Source organism: Sus scrofa, chromosome 8 (assembly GCF_054392235.1).
Source record: "Sus scrofa isolate SSC_HxYL_T2T_F1_AM1 chromosome 8, Sscrofa_HxYL_maternal_Yorkshire_Landrace_v2.0, whole genome shotgun sequence".
NCBI lineage: Eukaryota > Metazoa > Chordata > Mammalia > Artiodactyla > Suidae > Sus > Sus scrofa.
Window position 1 is genome coordinate 134,830,047 of NC_139390.1, and position 21,638 is coordinate 134,851,684.

The 21,638-nt window shown below is 36.0% G+C and overlaps 1 protein-coding gene across 18 annotated transcripts in view; it reads right to left on the reverse strand.

The window, feature by feature from the left end:
• Window positions 1–21,638, reverse strand: part of CCSER1 (coiled-coil serine rich protein 1) — a 1,212,324-nt gene that overhangs the window by 637,509 nt on the left and 553,177 nt on the right. For all 18 annotated transcript variants that reach the window (XR_014813355.1, XR_014813354.1, XM_021100741.2 and 15 more), the window contains one exon: window positions 21,196–21,279. Coding sequence is in view for 16 of the 18 variants with exons in the window: in XM_021100741.2 (XP_020956400.2) it covers window positions 21,196–21,279 (84 nt within the window). In the remaining 2 variants the exon portion in view is untranslated. The remainder of the gene's footprint in view (window positions 1–21,195; window positions 21,280–21,638) is intronic.

The following is a 21,638-nucleotide window of genomic DNA, read 5'->3' on the forward strand; positions in this document are numbered from 1 at the left end:
AGAGTAAATGAATAAAACTAAAACAAAGGACAATGGGAAGAGTCATTTATGTGGATTGGACATCTGTTATATTGGTGTTACATGTGTTTTCTTTCTCAGCTTTTTCTAATTAAAGTTCAGTCACTTTTTACAATAGGTATTTCATAGAGCTACCAAACTAGTTTGCTCACAGATGAGAGGCAACTGACACAAGTTATGCAATTGGAAGGAAAAAGAAAACAGTGAAAAATAGTAGCTTCAAACCCTGGGAGCCTTTGGACACTTACTCAGGTTAATCTTGGTGGGCTGTCAAATAAACCAAGAGCTGTGAAATGTGCTAGGGATATAGAGTTTAATAAAAGGAAAATTGGTGATTGTGTCTGAGAAAGTCTAAGAACTTTAAGGGGCTCTTATTCCAAAGCAACCAGATTTCATGAACTTCAATAGCTCAGAAGCCCCTACGACCACTGAATTTTACATGGTGAATATTTTGTGTTCCTTTCAGCCAGATACTTCAGTCTGTGTATGCCACAAACAGTGAGAAATGATCTAAGGAACATTACAAGGCAAAACTTTTTTACCACAAATATAGTCAAGTTTATATATACAAAGATTCTTTAAATAACACAATGTAGTTCTGTAGCATTGAGTAATTTATTTGACATAGTTAAGCCTCAACTTTGACTATCAAGAAAAAAATTATGACTGAGAGTCAGATATATAACCAAATTGCCTACTGAAATAATGACACATGGTGTAGGACTTAATTGCTTCATATATCTCAGTCTGTTGTATTTTCACAAATACAAGTTATGTGTTTGGGTATGTTCACATTATAGACCATTTCATGTAAAACAAACAAAAAAAACCTTTGGTCTGAGAACTTTCAAACTGTATTATTTCAAATGGTTTCCTTATGAAAATAAGGAATACACTACATTAACACTACCCAGGTTTTTGAACATTTTTTTCATTGATTTGCTGAATGCTCTTCTCTCAGTTTCTCATTTCTAGAATGTTTTAGACTATAATCATATTTGACTTTGCCCTTTCCTTTTTGGCTTCTATCATTACTTTTTTAATTCCTAGTCTTGAGATGTCTTTATTTTCCTCTTCGGTTTTATCATCACTGTTCACTGTAGCATCTGTTTGTTTGTTTGTTGTCTTTTGGCCATTTCTTGGGCTGCTCCCATGGCATATGGAGGTTCCCAGGCTAGGGGTCGAATTGGAGCTGTAGCCACCGGCCTACGCCAGAGCCACAGCAACGTGGGATCTGAGACTTATCTGTGACCTACACCACAGCTCACGGCAACGCCAGGTCCTTAACCCACTGAGCAAGGGTAGGGATCGAACCCGCAACCTCATCGTTCCTAGTCGGATTTGTTAACCACTGCACCACGACGGGAACTCCTTGCAGCATTTGTTTTGTATTTAAGTTGCTTCACAAGATCTTGTTTAAAAATGTCCTTACTCGGATGCAAGGAGTGTTGGTGACAAAAGACATGGTAACAGGAATGATGGGTCCCTGGGATGTCCATGTCCTTTCTAAGGAAATCCACCATGCCCCCTCCATGGCTCTAAGACATGCCATAGGTAACTGCGCCATGTCTACCTGTTTCCTGTCACTCATTTGCTGCCTGAACACCCAAAGTCTGACTGCTATCACCAGGCTAAGTAATTGATGATCAGGAGCTATTGTTTTTATTATAATACTGATACGTAGCGAAGGAGAACCATGGTATCTTGTTGTATAGCATTGATTTCGCTGTTTTGGAATTTATAAGCCTGTTCTATTAGTAGGGGGAAAATACGTTCATGGAGTCAGATTTTGCTTCAAATCCTAAGTCACTTACTACGCAGACATGAACAGGTCACTTAATCCCTGTGAAGTTCAGTTTTAACCTAGATGAACTGGAAGTGACAACAGGTACTTAGTTTTATTATAAAAACTAAAATCAGTAATATACCTAAAGAGCTTGGAGCAGGTGTCAAAAAGTAGGAGCTCAGTAAATTATGGCTATTATTACACACACGGTTTGTTTATGCCCGTCTCCCTTGTTTGAATATTGGTTCTTTGAGACGACTCAACTCCTTTCTCTGTTTAACACTGGCTGTAAGTCCCTAGCTCAGATTGGCTTTCCAATTTTTAAAGATCCTCTATTGGGAAGTAGTATATTGGATATGATATAAATGTCTTATATATGTAACTTGGATTTATAGACACACGTATCTACACATGAACGCAACATATATGAATACACACTATGTATTCTTTTCCATATTAACTGCCTCAGGGACTTGGAAACTATATATATATATATATATATGTATATATATATATATATATATATTTTTTTTTTTCTCCTAATGCTAAGTCTTTGGCTATCTGAATATCCTATGGAGTACTTAAATATTTGATAGACTACTTTCAGCACTGGCATCACAATTAATGTAATAGAAGAACAAACAAATGAAAGGAAAACTATTGAATTTTATGACATACCCTATAGAATACATTTGTTTTAAAAGTCTAAAATATCTCACAACTTGATGTACAAATTTCAGCTACATGTCTAATTTGGCCATCATATGGCTGCATGTTGCTTTTAAAATGTGCTTGTCTTTAAGGTAACCAAACGTCATCCTGGCATTTAAGTCATACCGCAATTATTTCCTTATATATATACATACCCAACTGCAGTGTGACAACATTGCCTCATAAAGACTTGAATATGTAGGATTGCCAAGGCAAGTACAGTAGAATATTAAAGATTGTATCTTTTTTTTTGGCTGCTCTTCATCAGTGTACTGGAGTGTGTAAGGGACTGGAGGCTAATCCCCATCACGGATCAGGGGATACTGTCACCTTCCCACTGTACATCTGTCTCACAGACCTGATGAGAGAGTCATTACTGCTGATATAAGCCTTTTCTGGAATATAGGCAATTAATTCTCCTGAAAAAGAGAAAGTAGCCTGACACTTTAATAATGTTTAAGTATACCTAATCTATTACTTTTCTGTTCCTAATGTTTCCTAAATATGAGAAAGAAAGAGGATTTGCAAGTACTCACAGCTGTCTGTTCTTATGTAAATCATCCATGGGCCTATAATATTCTATCTTAAAATGACTGGCCTGAAATAATACCATAAATTAGAATAGAACTTAGAGCAAGTGGGGAATTACTTTTAAGATGAATTCAGGATATCATTTTCATGCAAAAAGAATGTTTCTCTTATCAAGTAGGAATTATTCTGTTATTAAAGCTTCAAGAGCATACAATTTTATTCAATTCGAGTTCTGAATATGTTTTTAAATCAAATCGAAATTACTCTTATCTGCAGATTCTTGATAACAGGCTATTTAGCCAAACGCATTCCTTAGTCTTTTTAGTTCCCCTTTTTTTATTATGCATAGTAATCTAATTACACATAATGCTGCACTTTCAGTTCAACTGCCTTCCATTTTTCAAAATTCATCAATTTCAAAGGGCCTTTATGAAGCCTCACACTTAGCTATTTAAATGTTAACACATGAATGAGCTGAGGGTCTGGCTTAAATTTAAATAAAGTAAATGGCACTTTAAAAGGCTGGAGAAAAATGATTGTTTGTTTACTTACACTCAAGAATATAATTTTCAATATTTGCTTTGAATGAGAAGATTTAACAATAAAAAAAAGAATCTAACTTTAAAAGTTTTTAAGTGATCAGGCTGTGGAGTTAGTCTTTACCTTACAGGAGGAAGAAGTGTTAAATTTTGGGATGTACCTGCCATAAAAATTGATAAACAGAAACCTCAGTTGAAATAGCATCAGGACTTAAAAAGGAGTACCTCTCAGCCCTATAACCATAGTGCAGCTCCACAGAGAAGCTTCCTATGCTTTCCTGGGAAGAGCCCAATGAAAAGCCACTATGCTTTGAACTCTCAATTCTTCTGATGGATTCCTTGTCTACTACAACCCTCTCACCTTCCCCCTCTCTCCCTCTTTAAAAGAGTTCTCCTCTCCTTGCTCGGGGAACTTGCACTTGGTTCCGTGTCATTGCAGATCCTGAGTCAGTAATTCTTTGCTGATCCCAAATAAACATTTCTGCTGGAGAAATAGGGCAGTCTATTTGTTTTAAGTCCACACTACTATACTGGATACCAGGAATACATTTTTAAAAGCCTCTTCCTTAAGAAAAATTTAATACTTGTAATAATCATGATATAAAATGAGTATTAGTAATAACCAGAAAAGTTGTGGCTAGTTAAAACTGTGTGGTATTGAATTTTATAAACGTGCTGTTTAAAAGTTTTAAGAAACAATGCTTGTTTAATAAGATTCTGAATAAGCTATATTTAAGCAGCTACTAAATCATATCCTGATGTAGCTTGTATTAGCATTAGTTTTAACACATTAAAATGAAATGTACAATTAAGAAATAAAGCTCAGAATTGAAGACATTAAAATTCAGTAAGATGTTTAATGTATGAACTAAATTTTATCAGTATTTCCCCAAAACAAATACCTTACAGTTCTCATTCTACTTGCTTAGGTCTTAAATAAAAATAATTTTTCCAAATGGTTACATTAAATATCAGAATTGAAATAACTCAAGGTCCATTCTTTCCTCTTTATAGTGACTATACTCTTGTTGCTCATTTTGAGTTTATTGTTGAAAGTATCATATGAGGTACCACAGGGGTTAGAAACTCCAATGATTAAGGCTCCAATGATTCTGAATTGTTAATCTTGGCGTATGTCTCAGTTCTAACAAAGTTCTCCAAATAACTTTCATTTAAAAATACCATGTTTATTAAAGGATGATAATAGAAACACAGTAATGGCAACATTTTAAGTGGTGTGTGTATAAAAGGTAAGATTCAGTCATAACTTGGAGTTAATTAGAATTCAAATCCATAGTATCTTTTCAGGGAGTAATCTTATTACTGACATTTGTAGAATTGCTGGCCTGTGGTCAGAGTAACACGGATGACTTTTAGTCAGCTTTATTGTTATTTTAAGTATTCCACAGCCTTTGCATTCCCTTACTGATTAGCTGGGAAATAAGTGGCAGTTAAGGTGACTGATAGCTTTCACGGCCTTCCCACAAGTTAGTAAACGGAAGAAAATTATGAAGGCAAACATGTGAAGTACTTTTGTTTTGTCTTGCTTGACTTTTTATAGTTTTAACGAAGGCTGTATTAAAGTGTATATTTATTCTTAGACAAGGCTAATAAACTTTTATGCCGGAAAACCTTTTCCTTTTGGATGCCTCATTTAAACTTTCCTTTTTAATAGAATGATGTTTTTAAAGAAACATACTGTGTAAAGCTCATCTGATGCTTTTAATTTGAAACTACTAGAAAATGAATAAACATTTTTAAAGGGAAATGGAGAAATGGTCTGAGATGTCTGAAATGGTAGAAGTTCTATGTTTAGAATCATAAATTACAGATAATCCTCTTTTTAAATATGATTATGCATATGGCTTCATTTAGTATTTGATGGAGTAATCCAAATTACTAGCAAAACAGTAAACTCATAGCCTGGTATACTAGTTCTAATCAGGACAATTAAACTACACTCTTCACAGTCCTAGGACTTTTATTTGTAAGTTAAGTTTAAGTTATTTAAAAGTATTTTTAATCAATCCATAAATAAATAAACACCAAATATACTTACTTCGATTTCTGATATATGGGGTACACTTTCCAGCCATAGCATAAAACCTTTTATAACATTTCTCAAACTATTTATAAGATTAATGATAATTTACATGAAAATATCTGCCCCCCAAAAAACGCAAGACTACACTCCACCATCAGTGTTTAATGTTGTGATCTCTCAGATTTATTTTAGGCACAAGAAGGTCATATTTACAGTGTTCCTCAGTTTCACACTAAAAGGTTTACTAAATTTACTAAATACTAAAAGTATTCACTAAATTTACTAAAAGTAAAATTACACTGTATTCTTCAACGTGACCTTCACTAAAGAGCTAAGAATTTAAAAGTTACTCTTAAGTGAGAAAAATATTTCTCTCTTAAGATGGTCTGTCTCATTCAGTAATATCGGTAAAGTTAAACTTACAGTTGACATGCCATTATTTTAAATACCTTTTATTATAATTGACCCTGATGAAGCACTCTTACCTTTAGCCATCATGTTGAGACTTTGGGTATAAACCTATACCTACGCATTAAATATCTTTAAAATGTACTTTCATGAAATCCCCAAATTTTTGAGCTGAGTGGGAGAGAGATTTCTAATGTTAAAAAGTTAATAAAAAACAGTAAATTCATAACTGCTATCACCAAGTGGTTGTGGTAAGGGATTGAATGGCACATGACCTCACAGATGTATTTATTTCCCTGTTACAGACTAAATTTGGGGTCCCTCAAATCCACAGTTGAATTTCTCACCCCAAATGTGATGGTATTTGGAGGTGGGGACTTTGGGAAGTTATCAGGCTTAAATTAGGTCATAAACTTGAGTTCTTCATGATACCAGTGCTCTTACAAAAAGAGGAAGAGTCACAGGATCTCTTGCTTCCCTTGCTCTCTGTGCAGGTACCAAGGGAACATGTGTGAAGACTTAAGAAAAAAAGCTAACTGTAAGTCTGAAAGAAAGCTCTCACCAGACACTGAATCTGACATTTTGCCCTTGCACTTCCAGCTTCCCAAACTGTAATACCTGTCTGTTGTTTAAGCTACTCAGTTTATGATCCTTCATTACAGAGGCTTGAGCCGACAAAGACATTCTGACCCACAAAGAAAGATCACAGGATGAAAAACACTACACTCTATCCAAATTCTTCATTTATTTTCCAAAGAGGTATGTCTGATTTTTTTCAAATTGGAAAAATGTGTATATGTCATTAAAAATAAAACTCTATCAAATTATATAAAGTAGAAATTGAACATTCATATATAAAAATTTTATTACACTTTCATGTGCCTAAATTTTTATATCATACCATATATAGTTCTCACCACTTACTTTTATAAATATATAACCATGTAAATATACATAAAGCCATATAAATGTATTATAATTTGCCAAATTACCTTTTGTGAATAGTTCATTTTTATTTATCTTTTCTATTATGGTAATATTTGACCATTGAAAAAATTGAGGCAAAAAAATTGCTAATCTAGTCACAAAGGTATGAGGCTAGATATCTGCTTTTTAATATTACTATATTGACTCTCCTCTTCAAGTAAGGGGATATATGTTTACAGAATGATGAACTGAAGAAATTCTTTCTTTGCTCTATTTCTTATTTTCTAACACAATGTAAAGCTGATCAAACCTGGTATATGCCTTGAGGCTTCATGTAATGAGGCTGCCACTGAACTCTTGCTGAGAAGTAAACTGGGAAGGGAGAGACTGCATAAGACATTTAACAGTTGGGGTTTTTTCAGAGGATGTATGAAGAAAGTCTCAAGAGAAGATGTTATCCTGAGTAACTTTCTGACACCACCTTCTCCCAAGTTGACATTTACTTCTGAGCCGATGCAGAGGCTACGGCAAGAAGACAGAGCTTGCGGAGACATATATGGAAGAGTTCAGATTGTAACGAGTGTTGGGAGAAGAGAGCAGGCGCGGGAATCTGTTATCCTCTGGCCTTCACTGGAGCCAGTAAGACTAGCAGCCAACATGCCCAGGTAATGATGAGAAATCAAAGGTTCTGGAAAGAATAGCGCTGATGGAAAATATCCAGCCTTGCAAGAAGGGTGACACTTTCTTGATTTCTTACCCTAGGAGCATCTGCAGAGTATTTTTGGCTGGAAAAACTGCAGAACAGCAACCCAGATTGGCTAGCAATGTTCTAAAATTTGTAACTGAGGAGATCTGAGAGTGTCCCAGAGGGAAACCAATGACGAATATCCTTCCAATTTGCTGTCCACCAGTCAGCAGAAGCAGATTCTATTAAGAATTTGAACACATGTGGATTAAATTTTTTGAATATTTCACCTTAGTACTGAAGATAAATAGAGAAATAAGTAAAAGAAAATAACAGCAGGTCTTAAAAGGACCCAAGACCCTAGAAAGGAAGAATAAGCAAAATAGGAAGAACAGGCCACTTCAAGTGCAACAGAAATGCTATTATGATACAAACACAAGTGAACCACAGAAGACTAATATATAATCACATATAATTCAAATATTTTAATTTGAATATTTACTAGATTATATCGTTGTTGACAATTAGTGGATTAGAATATTAAAAGAAGAAATCTCAGCTAAAGACAGAACCGTTCAATACTAAGAGAGAAAAAAGCTAAGTCTTGAACAGATCTATGACACCAAATATGCAAATTAGTTTTGAAAGGAAAAAAGTCTGTAACTTGAAAGAAGACTTGAACAAGTTGTGTAAGATTATTGAATACCAGTCAGAAGAAAAATAGTGTCACTACCTAAGTACACCATAGAAAAATGTCATATGTAGTACCTGAATTTAAAAATATGAAATATTATTTAAAAAATAAAAACGTCCAAGGCCCCAAAATACTATGGTTAGACATATTATCTGTCTCATCTCAGGCTGCCGTAATAGAACAACATAGACTAGGTGGCTTAAAAAGCACAAATTAATTTTCTCAAAGTTCCAGAGGCTGAAAGTCCAAGATCAGGGCATTAGCATGGTCAAGTTCTAGGAAGAAGTCTCTTTCTGGCTTCCAGACAGCTGACTTCTTGCTGTTTGCTCATAGGGCCTTTCCTCAGAGGCTAAGTTCTCTTTCCTTCTTACAAGGTCAGTAATCAGTAATCCTACTGAATTAGGACTCACCCTAATGATGCCACTTACCTCCACTTACCTCCTCAAAGGTAACTCCAAATACAGTCACACTAGGGGAATCTGGTGGGGAAGGGGAACAATTCAACATAGGAATCTGGTGGGGAAGGGGGAACAATTCAATCCATAGCAGTATCCTCCATCTTTCAAGGTGAAGAGATATTCAATGGTTTAGGGACTCTATCTTTAACATCCGATGTATCATTAATTTCCCTTTAATACTTGGGAAAGGATTCTAACCGAGCCATAAATGAATCAGAAAAGACCATAAAATGGAGAAAGACGAAGAGGCATGCAAACAGTGATGTGTAACAATAAATCTTACACTATACATAAGTAAATCTAATATTGACGGCATTTTTAGGGATTTTCAATTATAAGTCGCAAATAATTCTTTTGAAAGGCAAACAGTTTCTAAAGAAAACAAAACTAAAAGAACTAAAAATCACTCAATCTTCAACAAGCTCAGTGAAATTTATTTAAGTTTTTAGGGGAGAGAAGAGAGGAAAGTAAAATGTTTTAAAGATCTCATTTGGATTTCCTACTGAGGCGCAGTGGAAACAAAACCGACTAGGAACCATGAGGTTGCCAGTTCAATCCACAGCCCCACTCAGTGAGTTAAGGATCTGGGAGTTGTCCTGAGCTGTGGTGTAGGTCACAGATGCAGCTCGGATCCCATGTTGCACTGTGGCTGTGGTGTAGGCTGGCAGCTACAGCTCCGATTAGATCCCTAGCCTGGGAACCTCCAAATGCTGTGGGTGCGGCCCTAGAAAAAGATTAAAACAAAACAAAGAAAGAAACAAACAAAAAAACCCAAAACTTATTAACTTTAATAACCACTCTCCCATCAAATAAGAATTTTAAACATTATTTGGTTTACTCTTTCTTTTTTCCTTTTTGGTCTTTTATTTGTCTTTATAGGGCCGCACCCATGGCACATGGAGGTTCCTAGGCTAGGGGTCTAATCCGAGCTGTTTCCGCCAGCCTATGCCAAAGCCACAGCAATGTCAGATCCGAGCTGCAACTGTGACCTACACCACAGCTCAGAGCAATGCCAGATCCTTAACCCACTGAGCGAGGCCAGGGATCAAACCCGCAACCTCATGATTCCTAGTTGGATTTGTTTCCGCTGCGCCACGATGGGAACTCCAGTTTATTCTAATTTCTGCAGATACATTTTATAAGACCAATAAAGCTATAGGTACCAAAATTAAAAAAAAAAAAAAAAAAAAAAAACTACCTACATAGCCCATGTCACATAGATATAGTGAGCCTGTTCCCTTCACACTGCCTTAGAGCAGTGCAGGAGATTCTGTTCCACTATGAAGCAGTTGAGGGTAAATATCCCATGGATGAACTAGTTCCTACCTGATTATCTTACCAAAACCTCCTGCCCCCAAAGAGCATCCTCTTCTCCAATTATATACTCTGCCACATACACAACCCCAGGAAATTCCGATGTTCCAATATTTAACATCCCCTAAGACATCTTAAAATGTACAAAGGATTAACTGTTTTAAACACAATCAGTAAATCTTGCTGATATAATTGATGCATACAAATTTCAAGGATAATTCCAAACATTTTCAAACATTATCCTCAAGAGTCCTAACCACTTGTTTTCTTTTAAAAAAAAGAGTAGAAAGGAATAAACGTAAAGTTTGACTACAAAACACATTCATGTTAGAAATTCAGTTAATATAGATCATCTGCTCAAATATCAATATATGATATCCAAAATCAAAATCTTGAATTTCTAACTTTAGTTGTGATTTTTAAAGTCTCCCTACCCAGCCCAAGTTAAGCCAAGGAAATAATCTGAAATCATAGAGAAAAGTATGATGTTTGAAATGCCCGTTTAAAGTTTAAAAAAGAAATAATTGTCCCAAATTTTACTTGCTAATATTAAAGGGGCATGAACATTAACAATATGTGCTGTGGACCAAACGGTGTTGCTCTCAAATTCATTCAATGATGTCCTAACACCCAATGTGATGGTGTTTGGAGATGAGGGTCTTTGGGAGATGCTTCAGTTTAGATGAGACCATGAGAGCAGGATCCTCATGATGGAATTAGTGCACTTTAAAGAAAAAAGAGAACTTGTACCCTCTTTCTTCTTCTCCTTATCTCTGTGCACATGGGCTCATCAAAAACCATGTGAGCACACCACTAGAAGCAGCCATCTGTAAGCCAGAAAGAGCTCTCACGAGAACCCAACCATGCCGGCACCCTCATCTTGGACTTCTAGCCTCCAAGACCATGAGAAAATAAATTCTTGTTGTTTACGCTACCCAGTCTACAGTATTTTGTTATGGAAGCCCCAGTGGCCTAAAACAGCATTCGAATAGCTATTTGTGTAATAGTCAAGAAAGTCCCCAGCTTTCTGCAGAACTTATTACTAAGTATACAACAAAGAGATATTGAGCCACTTACATACAGTTTCACTGGGGACTATAGTTTACTGTAATATCTCTAAGAGCAATGGGTTTTCACTTGGGGGCAGTTTTGCCCCCAAGGACATTTGGCACTTCCGAAATCTAGAAGAAGAGGCCAGGGATGCTGCTAGACATTCTACACTGCAGGGGACTCTACTTACAAAAGAATCATCTGACCCAAATGTCAACAGTGCTGTTGAGGAACCCTGCTCTAAAAAGATCGGTGAACAGGAGCTCCTGTCTTGGCTCAGTTGTTCATTAACCTGACTAGTATCCATGAGGATGCTGGCCTCGCTCAGTGGGTTCTGGTATTACCATTAGGTGTGGTATAGGTCACAGAGGTGGCTCAGATCTGACATTGCTATGGCTGTGGTATAGGCCAGCAGCTATAGCTCCCATTTGATCCCTAGCCTAGGAACCTCCATACGCCACTGAGGAGCCCCCACCCCCCCAAAAAAAAATCAATAACCAACATCTTGCCTTTAAAACCATCTTGCTTGGAATAATGAGACCATCATGGTTAAGTGAGACTTTTTTTGTCTCTCCATTTTCATCTACAGTCAGTAAAATACCGAGAACTCAGAAGGTCCCTTTCTGCCCAACACAACAAGAGGCCAGATAATTCCACACATCAATACATTTAAAGGCAGGTGGACTGGAACACAGAGGTGGTGGGACCTAGGAAACAGTGGAGGTGGTGCCTGTGAACAAAGCTCCCAGCCATGGTAGCTGAGCCTGTAGCACCAGAGAACCAACAGCAGCAGGAAAAGTACCACTCAGGATTCCTTCTTCCTGACTGCAGTGGCACTCATGGTCATAAGTAACTAGGCAGTAGCAGCAACAGCAGGACTGGGACCTCATCCCTTTAGCCATAGAAGTATCCACAACCCTGGCCTCCTGCCCCCCTTTCCGCAGCAGCAGAACCCTTGAGCCCAATAATAGTAGGTGTGACGGAGGTGCCCATGTGATCCAGGCTCTTATAGCCACACACTTCTGTCCCATGAGAAATCAAGGCCTATGATTCAGACAAAACAGAAGAGGCCCCCATCCTGGGGTGCCAGATAGTGGCACCAGCAACACTGACAGGAGCAAAGCACCAGTGATCCCAGAGGTGCAAACAATGACACCTCTGACAGGTGGAGGGTGGTAACTACCCACCCTCATAGATAACCAAAGGCAGCTCATGTAGCAGAAACAAAAACCAACTTGGGCTAAAGAGCCACTTACTGGAAGAGAAAGGCTTCTAATTTCTAACCTGTTAAATCATTAGAATCAAGTGGGGGTGGGAGGTGGAAAGCATCTTTACCGAACAAATGTGTCTGCTACTACAGAGGTGCTAGAGCAACAACACAAGCACCAGGAATCACAGTAACATTGTACCACAAAATGAAAGTGACAGTTCTCTCGCACTCAAACTTAGAGTCATGGAATGCTGCAATCTAACTGAACGAAGTAAAAAAAAAAAAACAAAAAAAAAAAACAAACAAACAAAAAAAAACTTTTAGGAGGAAACTCAATGAGCTATAAAAAAAATTCAGAAAGGCAGTTCAACAAGGTCAAAAATAAATAAATGAGCAGAAGGAATGATTTACCAAAGAGAATGAAACCAAAAAAATAACCAAAAAATTCTGGAGCTGAAGAACATGTTAGAAAGCATTGGTAATGTGGCAGGCCATGTGGAAGAGAGAATTAACAAGCTCAAAGACAGACATTTAGAAATAATACAAGTAGAAGAGAAACGATTATGGTATTTTTTAAAATAAGGAAATTATATGAGAGCTGACTCTATTAGGAAGGGAAAGTATTAGGATAATAAGGATCACAGAAGGAAAGAGAATTGAGAGTTTAAAGAAGTAATGGCTGAGAATTTCCCAAACTTGGAGAAGGAACCAGATATACAAGCCCATGAAGCTAAGCGATCACTTAATTGCCTCAGAGCAAACAAACCTTCTCCAAGCCTTATATTGTCAGAAGTCAAGGACAAAGAATTTTAGGTCGTCAGGAAAGAGATAAAGAAAATTTCCTGACAAAGGAACACACATTAGGCTACCATTATACTTACCAGCAGAAAGTCTACAGGCCAGGAGGGAGTAGAATAACATACTCAAAATATTCAAAGATAAAAATTTTCAGCCAATAATGCTCTACCCAACAAAGTTATCATTCAGATATGAAAGAGAATCAAAGACCTTCCCAAACAAAATCGGAGGCAGTTCATCACCACCAGACCTGCCTTATATAAGAGCTCTTACAAGGAGCTCTTAGATGAGAAACAAAAAGGCAAAAGTACACCAAACTTTGAGTGATAGACATAATCAGAAAACTGCAACATTATGAGGTTTTTAAACACTTATAACAAAAGGAAAAAAGGAAAAAAATATACCTAACATTTGGTAACAAACTCACAACATAAAAAATGCTAATTTGAGACAACAAAAAAACACAAAAGGGATGAGGAAAAGGATGGAACCCATATAGTCCAGTGAAAATAAGGTGCTATCAAGAGAAAAGGACTATTTCATCTCAGACTTTTTATACAAACATCATGGTAACTACAAAACATAAACCTAGAACAGAGACATGAAGCAAAAGAAGAAACTGAAAAATCATAGAAAAACATTAAACTAAAATGTTAGGCAGAAACACATTTAAAAAAAGGAGATATAGAGCAACTAGAAAACAAAAGATTAAATGGCAGTACTAAGTCCTCAACAATCACCCTAAATGTAAATGGGTTGGACTCATCAAAAGAAAATGTGGGTAGAGATAAAAAATAAGACCCAACTATATGATGCCTCCAGGAGCCTCAGCTCAAAGACATACACTGAAAGTGAAGGGATTCAAGAGGATAGGTTAAAGCAAATGGCAGCCAAAAGAAGGCAGGTATAGCCATGCTCAGACACAGTAGACTTTAGGCCAAAAAAAGTCATGAGACAAAGATGGACAATACATAATGATAAAGGGGGAAATTCATCAAAAAGAAATAACAGTAATATATATATACATGCATTCAACTTATGAGCAACAAAATATATCGAACAACTATAAAGAGACCTAAAGGGAGACATTACTGGCCACACAGTAACAGGAGGGGACTTTAACACCTTACTCACAGCAAAGGATAGATCATCCAGACAAAGTCAACAAGGACACAGTGGTCTTCAAGGAGACATTAGTCATTAAAACTCCCTCAGTTTTTGTCTGAATTGGATTTGCTGGATTTGTACAGAACATTTCATCCAAATACAGCAGAATACACATTCTTCAAGGCACATGGATTTTCTCAAGGAACAGTCATATGTTGAAACAGAAGTTGACAAATTTAAGAATCTTGAAATCATATCAAAAACCTTTTCCAATCATAATGGTGTGAAATGAACAATTGACTACAGGGAGTTCTCACTGTGGCTCAGTGGAAATGAACCTGACTAGTGTCCATGAGGATGTGGGTTTGATCCCTGGCCCATGCAGTGGGTTAAGGATCTGGCATCGTTGTGAGCTGTGGTGTGGGTCACAGATGTGGCTCAGATCCCACACTGCTGTGGCTGTGGCATAGGCCTATAGCTGCAGCTCTGATTCAGACCCTAGCTTGGGAACTTCCATATGCTCTGGGTGCAGCCGCTAAAAACAAAAACAAAAAAATCGACTATAGGAAGAAATCTAGAAAAGTCACAAATATGTGAAGACTGATCAACATGCTACAAAACAACCACTGGTTCAAAGAAGACGTCTAAACAGAAGTCACTAAATATCTGAAGACAGGGAGTTCCCGTCGTGGCGCAGTGGTTGATGAATCCAACTAGGAACCATGGGGTTTCGGGTTCGGTCCCTGCCCTTGCTCAGTGGGTTAACGATCCGGCATTGCCCTGAGCTGTGGTGTAGGTTGCAGACGCGGCTCGGATTGCGTGTTGCTGTGGCTCTGGCGCAGGCCGGCGGCTACAGCTCGGATTCGACCCCTAGCCTGGGAACCTCCATGTGCCGCAGGAGCGGCCCAAGAAATAGCAAATAAATAAATAAATAAATAAATAAATAAATAAATATCTGAAGACAACTGAAAACAAAAGCATTGCAAAATCTATGCAATAAGACAAAAGTGGCACTAAGAGGTAAGTTTATAACACAGGCCTACCTCAAGAAACAGGAAAAATCGCAAACAATCTAAACTTATACCTAAAGAAGCTAGAAATCTAAGAACAAATGAAACCCTAAAATTATCAGAAGAAATAAAGATCAGAGTGAAAATAAATGAAATAGAGAAAAAGACAATATAAAAGATTCAACTAGGAGCTAGCTCTTTGAAAAACCAAAATTTAAAACCTTTAGCTAGACTCAGTAAGAAAAAAAAGATAAGGTGCTGACAAATAAGGACTCGGAAACAAGAGGAGAAACGACAACAGATAACACACAAATACAAAGCACAACCTAGAATAAACGGCGACATTCTTAGAATAACATACCAGGACTGAATCATGAAGAAATGGATTTGAAGAGACAGATAACTCATAAACAAATTGAAATAGTAATCAAAAAGCTCCAAAAAAACAAAAGCCCAGGACCATAGAACTTCACAGCTGAATTCTACCCAACATTCAAAGATTCAGTACTCATCCTTCTCAATATCTTCTAAAAAATTGAAGAGGAAGGAATGCTTCAGAACGCATTTTGCCAAATGATATTAAAACCAGACAAACAGGAGTTCCCATCGTGGCGCAGTGGTTAACAAATCCGACTAGGAACCATGAGGTTGCGGGTTCGGTCCCTGCCCTTGCTCAGTGGGTTAACGATCCGGCATTGCCGTGAGCTGTGGTGTAGGTTGCAGACGTGGCTCGGATCCCGCGTTGCTGTGGCTCTGGCGTAGGCCGGTGGCTACAGCTCCAATTCAACCCCTAGCCTGGGAACCTCCATATGCCGCGGGAGCGGCCCAAGAAATAGCAACAACAACAACAACAACAACAACAAAAAAAAAACAGACAAACATAAAAATTATAGGCCAATAGCTTCTGTAATCCTGTGCCACAGATGCAAAAAGTCTCAACAAAATATTAGTGAACCAAATACAATAATACATCAGAAAGATCATATACCAGGATCAATGATCAAGTGAGATTTACTCCAGTGATGTAGTTCAATATCCACCAAAAAGAAAAAAAAAAAAGCCAGCTAATGTGATAGACTACATTAAACAAACTGAAGGATGGAGGCCATATCATCTCAATAGATGGAGAAAAAGCATTCACATGATTCAATACACAGTTAACAAAACTCTTAATAAAGTGGTTATAGAAGGAACATGCTTCGAAATATTTAAAGCCATATTTGCCAAACACACACACAGCTAACATATTCAACAGTGAAAAAATGAACACTATCTTTCTAAAATCAGAAAAATAAAAGAGGCCTCTTCACCACTCCTATTCAACACAGTATTGAATCTAGCCAAGGCAGTTAAACAGGAAAGATAAAACACATCCAAATTAGAAAGGAAGCAGAACTGTCATTATCTGTGAGTAACAGGGTTTTATAAATAGAAAACCCTGAAGACTCTACCAAAAAAAATTAGGAATAATAAATACGGTAAGGCTGCAGGGTTCAAAAACATGTGAAAACCTATTATATTTCTGTATGCTAACAATGAGCCAGCAGAAAGAAAATAATCCCACTTAAAATCACTAAAGAATAATATACCTTAAAATAAATATAACCAAGGAGGTTAAAAGGCAAAAATTGAAGACGCAAATGCAAAGACATCCTATGTTTATGGATTGAAAGATTTAACATCATTAAGATGTCCGTATAATCTAACAAAATGTTCAGATTCAATTCAATCCCCATCAAAATCCCAAGGACATTTCACACAAATAGAATAAATTGAACAAAATTCCTAAAATTTATGTGGAACCAAGAAAGCCTAAGAGCAAAAGCCAAAAGGCAAAGTCATCCTGAGACTAAAAAACAAAGCAAGTATGACACTCTGATTTCCAACTACTGCAAAGCCACAGCAATGAAAACAGTATCATACGGTCAGAAAAGACAGATACAAAGACCAATGGAATGGAATTCTAAGCCAAGAAATAAACCTACCTGTACATGGACACAGTTTATGACAAGGAGCAAAAAAACATATGATGCAGAAAGGACAGTCTCTTCAATAAATAGTATTAGGAAAAATGAACAGCCAAAAATGAACAAAAAACAAAAAATGAAACTACACCACTATCTCAAACCATATGCACAAATTGACTCACAATGGATTAAAGACTTGGATGTTAAGACTTGAAACCATACAACTCCTAGAAGAAAACATATGCAAAACAGTTTCTGACATTGTCTTAGCAGTATCTTTCTAGCTATTATCTCCTCAGGCAAAGGTAAGGAAAAGAAAAATTATCAAATGGGGCTTCATCAAAATAAAAAGCTCCTGCACAGCAAAGGGAACCATCATCAAAATAAAAGACAACCTATTGAATAGGTAAAGATATTTACAAATTGTATATGACAAGGGGGTAATATCCAAAATATATAAAGAACACATACAACTTAATACCAAAAAACAACCCAAATAAAAAGTGGATAGAGAAGCTGAATATACAGGTTTCCAAATAAGACATACAGATGGTCATCAGGCCCATGAATAGATATTCAATATCACTCTTAGAGAAATGTAAATCAAAACCACGAGATATTACCTCATGCCTATTAAAATGGCTATTATCAAAAACACACAAAGTAACAAGAGTTGGCCAGGATGTGCAGTAAAGGGAATACTCCTATATCACTGGTGGTCATGTAAATTGGTGTATCCACTACGGAAAATAATATGGATAGTCCTCAAAAAATGAATAGAGCTACCATTTAGTCCAACTATCGCACTCCTCGGTATTTATCCAAAGAATATGAAAACACTAATTTGAAAAGCTAAATTTACCCACATGTTCACTGAAGAATTATTCACAATAGCCAAGATATAGAAACAGTGTGCCTATCAGTGAACAAATGAATCAAGTAGGTATGGTATACATACGCCATAGAATACTAGTGAACCATTAAAAAGATGCAATCTTGCCATTTTCAGTTATATGGATGAGTCCTGAAGGTATTATGCTAAGTGAAAAGAGTCAGAAGGAGAAAACAAACATCATATGATGTCACTCATGTGGAATATAAAAAGTACAAAATAAATGAAAAACAAAACAAAAACAGATACAGACAATGGTTACCAGAGAGAAAAAAACAGTGGGGGAGGGCAAAATGGCTAAAGGGTATCAACTGTACGGCGACAAATGGAAATGAAATTTTTGCTGGTGAGCATGGCGTAGGGTATGCAAAAGTAGAAATGTAATGTTATCCACATGAAATGTATAAAGTCTATGTACCAGTGTTACCTCAAACAAAATAAACCAAAAACTAAAACTCAAACATTTCTTTTGCTCCAAACTCACACCTCTCCTAACTTTTTAAAACTAAAAATATCAGGTGAGACTCAGTAAACAAGTAGTATTTTAAGAACTTCGTAAGCTGCATATAATTCTTTATTCATATCATTTCATCTAAATTTGATTTATTGAATGCACAGAAGTAAGCTTATGATTAATAGAAGTGGTTAAGAAATGAAAGACCCATGATAAATAAAACTAAATTATTACAGAAGGAAGACTCTGTTATTAAAAAAAAACTACAGGACATTGGTTTGAAAATTTTAGAACATTTTAGGAATTTAGGTAGGTATGAAGTATACATGTTAAGTTTAATGTCCATTTTGTCAAAATGTCACAAGGTATTATCAGAATCAGAACTACTAGGACCTAGTTTTCAATGGATCCAAGTGGCTTATATTGTTTTTATGTCATTGCCACCTTTCCTCCATACTTCTAATCCAGTTTTAAAGATGACTTTTTCTTTTCAACATTTCTTCTTCCTTAAATTAAGTCACCTATACACTTCCTTTGTAGGTACAGTCTAATGAAAGAAACTATTTCCAAAAGTTCCCATTTCCTTTGTTGAACTATTCAACATGACTACACAAACTACATAGCACAAAAATTAAAATGGTACTTTGAGGAGTTCCCGTCGTGGCGCAGTGGTTAACGAATCCGACTAGGAACCATGAGGTTGTGGGTTTGATCCCTGCCCTTGCTCAGTGGGTTAATGATCCGGCATTGCCGTGAGCTGTGGTGCAGGTTGCAGACGTGGCTCAGATCCCGCATTGCTGTGGCTCTGGTGTAGGCCGGTGGCTACAGTTCCGATTGGACCCCTAGCCTGGGAACCTCCATATGCCGCAGGTGCGGCCCAAAAAATGTCAAAAAGACAAAAAAATTAAAATGGCACTTTGATTGTTAGTTGGGAAATTTTAGAGGCTAAGAAATCAATTTGGGTAATTTTAAGTTAAAAACAAAAAACTTTCCACTTGATTTTACTAAATCAGCCAACAGAGGACTTTTTTGGAGAGATAGGTACAAAATTACCTTAATTATAGCTATGTAATATTGCCTCTAAAAATAATCATTTTCTTTCTCATTTCATTTGACAAATGAAGGTCTAATTTCTTATATATGCTAAGTTTTGAATCTGATCATATCTAATGTTATGGGGAAAATGAACACTTCCGAGCTAATTACCCAAAATAAACATTCTCTGACAAAGTGAATAAATTTTCTCCTGTGTTAAAACTGATGATTCCATGCATTCATAATTAATATCGACACATGGTTTTATTCAACTAAAAATTTTATTACATAGTATCCGTCTATATGGTTATATTAGATACATAATGTTTTCTTTATGTAATAAAGTTTATATTATAAATCAGTTAATTGTTATACAGGGCTATTCCCAGTAGAGTAGGACATATTCCTTTTGTCTGTAATGCGAATACATTTTAAGTACTAGTTTACAGATTTTTCTAAAGTGACAATAATATGCTCATGGGATGAATAATCGGCATCAATCCAGTCACAAAACACAGTCTAAATAAAGGTCAAGTTTCAGTAAAAATGTTGTCAGTTGTCAAGCGTCAATAGAATACGCTTTAAATTTGTTTGCTATCTCTCTAATATGTTCTCAGAAGAGTTTTCAGAAGTTTGATGGTCTATAAAATCTGTTTTGTCATTTAATTGTATTTAATAATTACACAATACATCATTGCTAATGTAGTCAAATCTGAAGTTATTGTAAAGAACATTATTGACTAGGTTTTTTTTATCTTGAGGAGTCAGAGTCTTATTGTATATGTATGCCTTTATTTTACTATTATTAGGAATTCTTGATTGTTTTTAAAAATGTCTATTGGTTTTCATTTGTTTTAGGTAGCTCATTTTTATTTATATCCATATTAACTGTATTTTATTGCTAAATGCTATTTATTTCTAGATCTATAAATTGAGAAGACATACCTAGAAAAGTAATGCACATGCTAGTCTTGTTACCTACCATAAGTGGTTTCATGTTATAAAAATATGATTACATTTTTGTGTCACATTAAAAAAACCCTGAGAACAGAACTATACACATTTCATATTTTTGTATAATCTATGTATCTATATTAACATAAATATATAAAACATTAATTTATCTGTATTAACAAAAAGTCTCATTTGGTTAACACATTTTTGGTAGCTGGTTTTGTTAGCAAAATTTTTCAGTACTTTGCTTCATATTACATGATTGTGTCTTTAGGTATGCAGCATGGAGTGAAATCTTGCACTTTACAAAATAAAATGTGGCCTTAGTCTTCACAATTCCACAACTGAAATGTCTGATCCTAGTTCAGTAATCTGTTTCTGGAATTACGTAAAGTTCAATATATATTATAAAACATTCCTTTTCATATTGTCAAATCCTCATTAGTATAATTTATAAAATTGATAATTAATCAGATTGAATTACTTATGTTTATAAACCATGAATAACGCTAGTGTTCATAAATAAAGAAGTTGTTGTAGGGTTTATAGCAAGTAACCTTTCAAGGAAAATACACTAGTGGGCCAAATATTGTTCACACTTACCAGTTCTTCCTGTAGTTGGGAAATGAGTTCATCCTTCTCTTTCAGCTGCAGCTTCAGCATTGAGCATTCATCTTTCATTATATCCTATAAAAACATCAAAGAGATGGCATAGTAATCTTAGCCCTTTTACTTTGCTCCTGATAAGGAAAGTCAGTTTCACACAGTGGGAGATAATTGCCTATGACTAATGAAACTGAAATTTCCTCTACAGTGTAATATTTTTCATAAAATATGCTGCAAAATAAGCTCATGTATTCATCAATATTGTGCTATATATGATATATACATTTTTTTCTTATAGTATCTTCTTTTGATCTCCCCTTCTTCATTCTGTTGCCGAAGACAGAAATCAGGGATTCATCCTAAATTCTGTCCTCCGGTTCCTGTGCATACATAATCAGCAGAATAAAAATAATTATATTATAAAAGAGATACTTTACCTA